Here is a 12,487-nt window from a genome sequence, read left to right on the forward strand (position 1 = left end):
GTTGTTTTGTATATATACTATCAATATATCAATACTATCAATACGTGGAGATAATGCATAATTCAGTTTTTCTTGTATTAACATATAGCAGGGGGGAAAAAAAAAGTAAAGGAAATTTAACCCATGAAGAGGTCTACTCCATACAAAGTCCTCCTCTACTCTTTATCTGAGGTAAGGAAACACAGTGAAGAAAACAGAGTAGCTTTTTCTTTCCCCCGCCCCCCTTTCCTCTCCAATGTCAAACATAAGGATGCTAAAAATAAAACAGCATGTTCTTCTGAATTCAGAACTATGCCCCTTATATCAAGCAGAAATTACTTCTTACCTTTAGTAACAGGGAACTTACTCTTGAATGCACATGTAAGAGTGACCAGAAATGAAGACTATTATTTTTCTTTAAGGATTAAAATAATGATACTTGAATAAACTAATACAACACTGCTTGCCCATAACTGATGTTTTGGAAAACAGCACTGAAAAAAGTAAGTTACCATCCATAGCAACTACTACTATCCATTTCTCCCTGCTATATTGTATTTAAACTTACTTAATTCAGCCTTTAAAATAAGCAGACAAAGGAGTAAATCTAACCCCCATTCAGTACATGAATTAAACCCAGGAAATAATTTAATAAAACTCTACAAGAAAAATGACTTAACCATTGAGGACAATACAGCACTAATGTGTTTCATAACCAATGTCTTACCAACTGTAAAAGGGTCAGTGCACATGTCACTTCTGTTCTCCTTCCATGCCAGCAGATACTTGAGGTTTATGAGATCTTCTGCTTCTATATGGCTATTAAATGGCACCATCAGTTTATGAGCTTTTGCAATGCCATAGTAAGCCTTTGTTTCATCCACTAAGGGCAAATTATTTAAAGTTTTTGCTGTTTCATAAGCCTGACTGAAATATTCAAAAGCTTCATTATAGTTCCCCTAGTAAAGAAGAAAAAAAAAATAAATTGTAAAAACTACTTGTAGACACCTGTATTTTAGAATTAGAAATTAGAATTAGAGCCTGCTCCTCTGGCACCTCAAAGATGTTGCAGCTGAGAGGCCAGCCCGCAGAATGACTCATGGCATGGTATTAAGCAAATCACTCTCCCTTGCTATTTCCTAAGCTCTAAAATCCAGACAACACTGCTCATATCCTTCTCAGAAACAAAACTCTTTTTGGTTGTCTGTGTAGTATTTCAAACATACAATACTAATTAAAGCCTGCTTGCTCTCTGGAGGATGCCTTCTATTCTCTTATTGGTGTGGAATTCTGCTGCCCTGATGGCACAAACTTCTTGAGTGAAAACATTTTCAGAGCTGTCTTATCCTTTCACTCTCAGCTCAATTTAGTAGGATTGAAATTCCCTTCTGCATAGAGTATAGACCAGGAGGGGAGACTCCACTTGATACCTGTTGCACCTGATACTACTTTTGGGGATCGAAATTTATATAACTGCTAAAGTGTGCATTTAATTTAGAAATGAGGAAAGAGTAATAGGAATTCAGGTAGTCTTTAAGCTTTGTTTAATACAAAAGAGCAGAATTAGGCCTATGAGGATACAATAATGAATAAAGAACAATAAGCAGTGGAATAATAGATGAAAAGCAGAATCATCTACATATCATACTCATGAGAACTGTAACAGGTTAAGTGATGCAATTAATGAGAGGAATACAGCAAATCAGGCTAAGAAACTTGAGAAAAGTAAAGTGATAAATGACACTGTGTCAAGCTAAGTGTTAGAGTTTGCATATTAAGTAATGAACCTACTTAACAAACTGGGAGAAATTAAGCCTAATACTTGCACATAACACAAACCCAGGCATTTTAGGAAACAAGAAACATATGGGTAAAACAAGCCTGTCTAGAAAACAGGAACCGATTGTTCAGCATTAAAGAAAGACAGTGATGGTGATGGAATAGTAAGATGACAGAACTGTAAAGATACAGCAACAGCATAGACAGAGCAAAGTGAATTTGGTCAAAGTCACTTTGGGAAGAACAGTAAAAGTTATATCCCTGGTTTACTAAGGGTTCCCTAAGGATAGATCTGGATATAAATAGAGATATCTTTAATTCGATGAAAAGGACAGAACTACTGCAAATTGTATCACCAGGGAAGTACAGAGTTGAATAAAAATACCCTAATAATGATTTAGAGAATACTGGTGATGGCAGCTGACAACAAGCAGGCAGTGACCCAAGAGAGGAAATGGTACTTTAGATTCAGTTTTGGTAAACATTGCAGCAAAATGGTATAGAAAATAGAAAATAGTGAATTGTAAATCTTGATAAGATTTTTATTTTTTAGTATGATTATTTTACGTGTTTTATATAAGTTAATTAGATTAAGTTACTAACTTTTTTCCCTTCTATACCACTATCCTATTCAAGGCAGCAAATTCTGAAATGCAAAAGATAATTTAGATAATAACCAAAAAGAGGTTAATTCTTAAAATATCAGTTCTCATAGAACTAATTAGCAGCAATGGTGGCAGAAGCAGTGAAATATAAAAATAGTTAAGAATTTAGTTAATTATTTTTTGAGTTTGTAGTAGAATGATTTAGCACAGTGTCACATCACCCTACTTTCTTCTAAATTTTAGATCCATTTAAAAGTTACTTTAGCAAGTTCTGAAGGACTCAAAATTTAATTTTCAATGGGAAATTTAGCATTTATGCTAAGAACATATGTAAATAGAAATCTCTTAAGCTAATGTAGAGAACAGAGTAAGGATTTTTTCTACTGCTTATGAAACAAAAATGGGCCAGCAGCTTTGGTAGCAGGATTTCTCTGTAAGAGAAATCCAGAAAAAAACCTAAAGGCATCTGATGACAGTGCAAGTGAAAAGGGGCAAGTAGCCTGTTCAATACATTACATGTAGGAAAGAAATTCTGACAAAAATCAGGCCACAGAAGCTAAAAAGGGTGATTTTGAAATGACATTTCTATTTTCATTTTGTTCACAATGGAAGTGTTTCCTAATTTTGAGATTGTACAGTCTGCAGTATATTATTTTTATTACTCATTGTTTCTAAATAATTTCGTGTAACATTTCAGCTCTAAAATAGGTGTTTAAGGGCTCTACAAGAGTCTTTCACCTCTGCAGCAATGTTTTTAATCCTTCTCATTTAAAAAAAGCACTACTGCAGTGCAAGTGCTACATCTCTAGATGTAGTAAGGGACAGAGTTAGTATGGAAATTGCTAGTCAGGCTGCCAACAGAACTGCTGCCTTCGCAGGATCCATCCCAGAACCAGAGACTGACACATGGGTCTGAAAGCAGCACTTCAAAAAACCTTAGAAACTATAATAAAGGAGTTTCTTAGTCACCTCTGGCTTAATATTGTCTGTCATTGACTATCTATTGATTTAAACAGGCCAAATAAAAGCCATCAGGCGGGGTGGAGGCATATAGGAGAGAAAGCACTTTCACTAGCAGCACAGACCTTTGCCAAACTATTTGTTGCTAGCACCCACAATTTAAATTTAGCAGAGAGAATGTAGAGAAAAAAAGTCAAGCTAAAATAAAATACTGCACATTAGTACTCCATATAGTATACAGTCATTTTAAAAAAGCATGAATTTCAATATGTAGTACAATAAAATTTCATTTGCATTAACTGATGACTCTTTATGGGCATATAAGGCTCCAATGGTGATTTGGATACAGATTTTCTCAACACTAAGAGTTTTCCAGAATCTGAATTTGGAGTTTTTATTCACCAATTCTAGAACAAACCCTTATGTGTTAAAAAATATGGTGTGAAATTTTCACCTTGCCAAAAAACTCAAGGCACATTTTATTTAGTCACACAATATCTTCTCCTTTGGTAACTCTTGTAAGATACAGTACCTGGATCAAATCATTCTGGGTCATCTCATGTGCAAACCTAGATTTTTGCTATGAATTAAACCCAATTGTTTGACATCGTTACTACAACCAGTACTTACCCCTTCATTGTAAATATTCCCAAGTAATATGCATCCATCCACCAGGCTTTGGCTTAGATGAGCATTCTCAGCACCTTTCATAAACTCTTCCAAGTACTTCTTAGCTTCAGCTGCTTTTCCCTGACTGAAGCAAAGGACAGGGACAAAAATCGATATTCACTCCAAATGCTGAAGAACTATCCCTCTGTTCCAAAGCAACTTGTGATGACTCATTAATGACTGGACTTTATTTCCAAAACAGTTGTCCGGACACTACCTGTGCTGAGACCAATGAGATGAGCCCGCACAGAACATCTGAGGGCAGAACTGGATCCTTTGAGTGAAATAAAATAAGGTATTTCTGCCACATATTGTGCCATATTTTAGGACCACGAATGAAAATGCAGGTGATGATTTTATAGGGGTTTTGGAGTTTCCACTTTTTCCTGTTTTTTTTTTTTTCCTACTGAGCAGCTGATAACATTTTAATACAGCTGGACCCTGCATCCTGACAGAATAGGGAGAGAAGGCAAAAAGATTAGTTTCTCAGTAAGGCTTTTCGGGCTCCTGTCATTCAGAGCTGCCATTTCTTGCTCTAGAACCCTGGTGGTGCAGCAGCAGCAACATAATGGTGCTGTCTCTTAGTTCTGGGGATAACAGCCTTTCCCTGAGTGCAACACTGCACTTTGGCTGGGTGGATAAAAGGTTGCTGGAATCACACAGGCAAACCTATAAACTGTGGATTGCAGGTGCCACCCCCAGATCCCAGTGAGATCAGAGCAACCTGAGGTCACAGCTGAATCTAAGTTGAAAATTGGCTGACGTACTTTGACGGTAACATTTGCAGATTTCCTTTATTTTTTAATAAAGCCAGTCATATTAACAATATAAGATCTCTGCAGTGTGATTACAAGATATAAGATAGACATCTAGGTCTGCTTGTGAGTAAGGCACTGCGCTCTTTTTTCCTTTAAGGCTTAAGTGTTACTGCAGCTGACCTCAATATTAGCCATGAACTTGAGTCACTAATGTAGGAGTGCAGCATGCTAAATGTCAAGCCACCAAGCAAGACAGAAAAATCCAGGCTTAATTAAGAAACTCACAGAAATAGAAGTTCCTGTAAGTGATAAAGAATTGTGATTTATTTTCTCACCATTTTAAAAACACAAATGACTGCAGCAAATGACTGGCTGAGGTTTATTTACATTAGTTTTTATTATAAACTATATTTTATTATAAACTATGTGTGCTTTCAAAATCTGTCAGAAGTCTGCAATTCCCTTCCATCAGAGTAATTATAACAGGGTAGGGCCTGCCAGGGAACAGGAAACACAGCAAAACATGGCTGCAAATTTACAATATTGCAGTGATTATCTACATGTGATTGAGATCAGCTAGATTCCCAGGAAAGGATGCTAAAACACTGCAAACTACCATATGTTATAAGCTACCATAAAGCTTAGTTGCCAATAAGCAGAGTTGGATTTACTAGTTTTGTAATTTAAGTATTTTAATATAATGAGAATATTAAATATACTGTACTGTAAATATTAGCCAAACATCAAAAGGTTTCTAAATCTTAGAATTAGAAACACATTTTTTTTTAATCTTTTCTTTTTTTCCTAAGGAGAGACAATCAAATGTTTCTCCACAGAAACACAGCATATGATTTATATAAGTTAAAGAACAAGGTTAAAGTGTTAGACAAATATTAATTCCAGTTTTTCTAGTTTTCTATATGCAGTGCACAGGTGCAACTTGAAGAGCATATTATATGGTATAATCATTAAATCCATTCAACCAGACCTTTGAGAGTTAAAAACATATATTCTGAGGAAAAGGAGTCCTTGGTCCAAGGAATGAGAATGAAACAGTGCAGAATATTTGTGTATCAAGGTGATTCCAGTTTCCAATTGGGAAAACAGGACTGTTAACACCCACATCCCCTGACAACTGTCCAATTATGTATATCACACTTGGCCTACTGTTTGCAGTAGAAGTAATCAATAAAGGATGTGGTTGAGTGAACATAGATTTTGGTTGAACCAATGCATGAAAACTTAATCATTTACTCAGAGTGGAGAAATCAAATAGAGCAGAGATGAAACAGCCACTAAGGGGTTTGTTGATTGTGCCACCAAGTTTGCAGGCTAGAGGCTGAAAGTAATAAAGCAAATGGAATCAGTGACAGGAGAAAATGTAAAAAGGTTTTCCTAATTTCATGAATTAATAGAAATGTTTTGATGTATTTTTGGTCATTTTTTATATTTCACATAAAAACCTATGCTGTGCATATAGAAAATACGAGAATTGCTAGGGCATATAACCTCTTTCAAGCAAACAGAAATCAATTTGACACATATCAGAAAGATATTTCTCACTGTTAGAACTTCGCTTATGCCAACTAGCAGTTGGTTGGTAGAGTTTAACAATTTTTCAAAGGAAGTACTTTTAAAAGCACTCCAGCTTGAGATATTTAAAGAATGCTAGAAGGATTACTGAAACACTTTATCCTTTGCAAGACCCAATAACATGATGAACAGGTCTTTCCTATTCAAAGGGCTAATATTTTATAGTTCCTTCAAAAATCTACATGTTATTTTATACAGCCATATACTTTCTATCTCCTTAGACATCACCTCTCTAAATGCATAAAATGTAATTTCCAAAAAATATAGTCATTCATGATCCCACAGAACAGTTATGATGACTTCAGCAGAAGAGATTACACATCTACAGCAACTCATTTTCCAGTTTCATGCTAAAATGCCCTATGAGATTTTTACCCCTATTAGACTTTTATGAAAATATGCACCTTTTATAGGATTGCTCATGTGATTGAATTGGATGTATAAATCATGTGTCCACAAGAAGTCATTACCATGGTGGACACCTGCAGAATAAGTCAAGAACATGATGCTATTATGTCAGATTTTTCCCTGGAAAATGACATGCCTAAATGCACATGATAGAGATTTTTAGTTTCCCATGGTCTGTGGAAACATCTGGATCAGATTTCACAAAGTATTCCAAAGCTATAGACAAGTTCTGAGTGATTCAGGAGGGCTCAGCTGATTTCCTCCTATCTGTCACAAGGCAGTAAGTGCAAATTCTCAGATACTATGGTTAAAACATTATTTTAGGGGAACAGTCATCTTTTCTTTGTAAAGACATTATCCCTCAAATTATTATTAGCACAAGTCCAGCCTAGATTAGGTAGAAATACAAGTAAAGAAAAAGTTATCAAGCTGAGTATGGAAATTCTGTCACTAGCAGTAATTACTTATGCATTTATCCAATGTTTTCTGAACAGGCTTGCCAGAAATTTGCTTGTTTGATATACATCAGACAAGTATATATCCAAAAGTTTGATGTGAGACTAAACAGAAGTTTTTTTTAATGTCTCTACACTGACTTCTCAAACCATTTTTCACTGCCTATTCCTCCTGTAAGGAGGAACCAGTAGAGTCAGATCAGCATGATTTTGTTCATGTAAAATTCTGTCATTGAATTTTGAGAAGTAGGTTTGTCTGAAATATTCATCATGCTGAGTTACCAAAAGTGTTCCGTTAGAGAGCATTACGTGGCAAAACAATTCATCTAGAAGAACTGCTTAAGACAGCAACACAGAATCAGAGTATAGTTAAGATTGGAAGGGATCTCCAGGGCTACCTCCATCCACCTTGCTCAAAGCAGGGTCAACCAGAGGAGGCCTGTGTCCAGTGGAATTCTGAGTGACTTTGGAGGTCCTACTCTGTCAAGCTCCTTTCCATCCAGTTAGCCCACAGCCTGGGCTGGTGGCTGGTGTTATTCGTCCCCAGCTGCAGGATGTTGCATTTTCCATTCCTGAACTTCATGAGACTGCCATTGGCCCTTTACTCCAGCCTGCTGAAGGCACTCTGAAGGGCAGCACAACCACCTGTGTGGTGGATCAACCATTCTTCTTCAATTTTGTATTGATTGCAAACATGCTGAGGCCACACTTGGTCACACCATCCAGGCTCTTAATGAAGATCTTAATCAGTATTGGTGCCAGTACGGCTCCTTGAGTACACCACTAGTGACTGACCTCCCACTGGACTTCATGCTGCCATTTGCAGTCCTTTGAAGGACAGCAGCTCAGCTGGTTTTCAGTCTACATCACTTGCTATTTAGCTAAGCCATATTTTATCAGGTTGTTTATGAAGAGGTTATGGGAGATAATGACAGAAGCCTGGTTAAAATTGAAAGAAACAACATCCACTGCTTTTTCTTTTTCCACCAAGCCAGTCATCTGATCATAGAAAGCTATCAGGTTGGTGAAGTACAAATTCCCTGTGTTATTAAATCTAATCACCCTTTTGTCGTTAACATTTTTGAAAATTGCTTCTGGATCATTTGGCCTATCACCTTCTCAGGCATAAGGGCAAGGCTGACCAGCATGAGGTTTCCTGGATCCTCTCCCTTGAAGACAGAAGTGACATTTGCAGCCTTCTAGTGCTCAGGAACCTCCCCTAGTTGCTCCAACCTTTCAAAGATAATTGAAAGCAGCCTTGATTTGGACAGCTTCTTCAACACCCAATTCAAATGTTACTTACGCTATTTTCTCATGTCAGAGATCCTTCACAGACTATTCAGCTATTTTTGCTGCTTGTGGTATGGTGAAATTTATCATGGAATTTATCCATTCCTACTTAAAACAATGAATGAATGGGTTTTACAGAATGGTGTCTTGCTATTCTCCTAACAGAACTGCCCCATGAAGACAATGGATAAAAACTTCACAAGTCTTATGACCCTCAATCATGGAGTTCAAGCATTCCAGAAGACATAAGGCCCACAGACAGACTATATATCTTACCTGAGACAGGCACCCCATGACTGGAGCGTAGCTATTGATGGCTACAGGCTGTTCAGAAGAGACAGATGAGGAAGGAGGTATGGAGGGGTTTCCCTTTACATCAAGAAATGGATAGAGTGGGAAGAGCTGTCTCTGAAGAATAGCCATGAGCAGGTTGAAAGCTCATGGGTAAGAATTAGAGACCAAGGCAGCAAAGGAAACGTCATGGTTGGTGTCTACTACAGGCCACCCCATCAAGGGGAGCCTACTGATGAAGGCTTCTTACTCCAGCTACAGAAGGCATTGTGCTTGCAGGCTCTCGTCCTGCTGGGGGATTTTACTGCACTGACATCTGCCAGAAAAGTAGCACAGCGAGCTGCAGGAAATCCAGGAGACTCCTGGATTGCATTGAGAATAACTTCTTAAACCAGGTAACAAATAATCGTGCAAGAGGGGATGTAATACTGGAACTGTTGGCCACCAAGGCAAGTGAGCTAATTGATGACATCAAGATTGGAGGTAGCCTGGGCTGCAGTGATCATGCACTGGTGGAATTCAGAGTCCTGAGGGATGTGGGTCAGGAGAAGAATACAGTGACAACCCTGAATTTTACAAAAGCAAAGTTCCAGCCCTTCAAGGAGTTAGTCAATAGGACCCCCTGGGACACTGCCCTCAGAAAAAGGGAGAAGAACAAAGCTAGCAGATCTTTAAGGATTTGCTTTCCATAAAGCACAAGAGCCTCAGTCCCCAGGTGTAAGAAATCAGGAAAAGAAGGCAAGACACTAGCATGGCTGAGTCAAGACCTGCTGGTTAATTTAAAGGGCAAGAAGAAAATGCACAGGCAATGGAAGCATGGACAGATATCCTGGGGGACACTGCTTGGCTGTGTAGGGATGGGGTCAGGAAGGCCAAGGCACAGCTGGAGCTGAACTCTGCAAGGGATACAAATAATAAGGGCTTCTAAAGGTATGTCAGCTGGAAAAGGAATGTCAAAGAAAGCATACCCCCCTCAACGACCACTCCGGACAAAATGATAACAACAGACAAGGAGAAGGGTGAGGTACTCAACAAATTTTTTGGCTTGGTCTTCACTGGCAACCTCTCTTCCCACACCTCTCAAGTGGATGGACGGGGGAGCGAAGTCCCTCCCACTGTAAGAGAAAACAGGGTTTGCGACCATCTGAAGAACTTGAACATACGTAAGTCTATGGGACCTGACAAGATGCATCCCAGAGTCCTGAGGGAGTTTGCTGGTGTAGTTGACAAAAAAAGGGAGAAGAACAAAGCTAGCAGATCTTTAAGGATTTGCTTTCCATAAAGCACAAGAGCCTCAGTCCCCAGGTGTAAGAAATCAGGAAAAGAAGGCAAGACACTAGCATGGCTGAGTCAAGACCTGCTGGTTAATTTAAAGGGCAAGAAGAAAATGCACAGGCAATGGAAGCATGGACAGATATCCTGGGGGACACTGCTTGGCTGTGTAGGGATGGGGTCAGGAAGGCCAAGGCACAGCTGGAGCTGAACTCTGCAAGGGATACAAATAATAAGGGCTTCTAAAGGTATGTCAGCTGGAAAAGGAATGTCAAAGAAAGCATACCCCCCTCAACGACCACTCCGGACAAAATGATAACAACAGACAAGGAGAAGGGTGAGGTACTCAACAAATTTTTTGGCTTGGTCTTCACTGGCAACCTCTCTTCCCACACCTCTCAAGTGGATGGCCTGCAAGATGGGGACGAGGGGAGCAAAGTCCCTCCCACTGTAAGAGAAGATCAGGTTTATGAATACCCAATGAATCTGAACATACATAAGCCTATGGGATCTGATGAGATACACCCCAGAGTTCCAAGGGAATTAGCTGTACATTTGAAAGCCATGGCACCCAAGTGAAGTGCCTGATGATGAAAAAAGGTAAACATTGCACCCATTTTTAAAAAGTGTAAAAAGGAGGACCCTGGGAACTAACAACCTGTCAGTCTCACCTCTCTGCCTGGAAAAATCATGGAACAGATCCTCCCAGAAGCTATGCTAAGGCATGTGGAAGGCAGGGAGGTGTTGAAGCAGGTCCGGAAAAAGGCTGGAACACTTCTATAAAGACAGGCTGAGAAAGTTGGGCTTGTTCAGCCTGGAGAAGAGAAGGCTTATTGCAGCCTTTCAGTACTAAAAAGGGGCTTATAAGAAAGATGGGGACAGACTTTTCAGCAGGGCCTACTGTGATAGGACAAGGGCTAATGGTTTTAAGCTGAAAGAAGGTAGATTTAGATTAGATGTTAGGAAGAAATTTCTTACAGTGAGGGTGGTAGCCAGGTGTTATGTATCAGAGAACTGAAGAGAACTGTGATTGTGACTGGCCCTTCTGTGCTCTGAAAGGCCAAGAGTAAAGGGATCTGACTCAAACAGGAGAATTTGCTCTGAACACTGAAATAAACCTGGTGAGAAGTCCTCCTCTATAAAAAAATTGCCAACCTCTAACATGCATCATAGACGCTGAAGTCCCCAAACAAAGGAGGAATCAAGGATAAGATGCAACCTTCACTTTAAGCTCTTTAATGTTTCTTACTTCATATGATAATTACATTAGACTATGCCAAAACTGTTTGTGTAACAAGTTGAAGAGTTTCAAACTAATTCACCTGGAAGTAGATTTTAATCCCAGATTCTGAAATGAAAACATTGAAGACAAGCATTTTATTTGTGACAAATTTATATCTAGTTACACATACACAAACTAGAAATGCCTCCACAGAAGAGTACAAGAAATAGAAACTCAGAGTTCAGAAAGATCACACTGAGACACCTGCTGAAGCTTGCTACATTCTTCAAAGTTTTCTGTCTTTTTTAACTTGGAAAATATGCCTGGATTTCCATTTTCCAGTAAGGTCCCTCTCAAACTTGGGTAAAACAAACAAACATACAAAAAATCCCAATCCCCAAAATGGGGGGTGGGGCGAAGAGGGGAAGGACATGTTATAGTTTACAGGTAAAGAAAAGCTTGGATCATACACTTTAAAAAATATGTGCCAGTTTCAAATCACTTTCCATGAAAGGGTCACTTACTGCAAGAAGGGCACTGCTTAAAATTTAAGCAGTCAGTAATGGGAAAAGACAGACCTCTAACAATTTAAGTCTTTCACAGTTGAATGAATCTGCATTGACAGTCAGACAAGGATGTGCTAACCTACCTTACCAGGATCTTGGCTATGGCTGCATATGCTCTGCTTAGGCCAGCAGAATCACAAAGTGGTGTGAAGATTTTTACAGAGGTGTCCAAAGTCTGTGAAACAGGAAAACAAAACCCAATAAATACCATGCTAAGAGTTTCTACATTATTCCCCGCCCCCCCCCAGTCTCTGTGTCCATATGAAACACAAAATTAAAAGTTTTCCCACTTGTACATTTCTTCCTTAATTAGCTGTAATGGGACTAGGTTTTTGATCATTACTTATAGTTGTTTGAAACTACTCAATAATTACAAATTAAAAAGATATAACTTGCATTTAATTCCATGTATTTTAGCACTTTGCAAAAGCCAAAGGGATATTACCTGATTTGCAATATAAATTTCCTTATCCATAATTTAAAAGATTTTAAGAGGCTGTGCTTTTATGAATGTCTATAATCAATACCTTAAGATGGTATCGTTTGCATTCATAGTGTTTTAGAATGATATGCTGAAATAAAATTAATATTTTTCTTTCTTTAAACTGTCGACAACTTTTCTTAGTAGAATCTGGATGCT

The 12,487-nt window shown here is 38.5% G+C and overlaps 1 protein-coding gene across 1 annotated transcript in view; it reads right to left on the reverse strand.

Moving 5' to 3' along the window:
• Window positions 1–706: 706 nt before the first annotated feature.
• TTC29 (tetratricopeptide repeat domain 29) overlaps window positions 707–12,487 on the reverse strand; it is a gene marked incomplete at both ends in the record, with an annotated part of 49,325 nt that continues 37,544 nt past the window's right edge. The window contains 3 exons of the mRNA XM_010016791.1: window positions 707–938; window positions 3,954–4,077; window positions 11,931–12,022. Of these exons, the coding sequence (XP_010015093.1) occupies window positions 707–938; window positions 3,954–4,077; window positions 11,931–12,022 (448 nt within the window). The remainder of the gene's footprint in view (window positions 939–3,953; window positions 4,078–11,930; window positions 12,023–12,487) is intronic.

Source organism: Nestor notabilis, unplaced genomic scaffold, assembly GCF_000696875.1.
Source record: "Nestor notabilis isolate BGI_N333 unplaced genomic scaffold, ASM69687v1 scaffold146, whole genome shotgun sequence".
Taxonomy (NCBI): Eukaryota; Metazoa; Chordata; class Aves; order Psittaciformes; family Psittacidae; genus Nestor; species Nestor notabilis.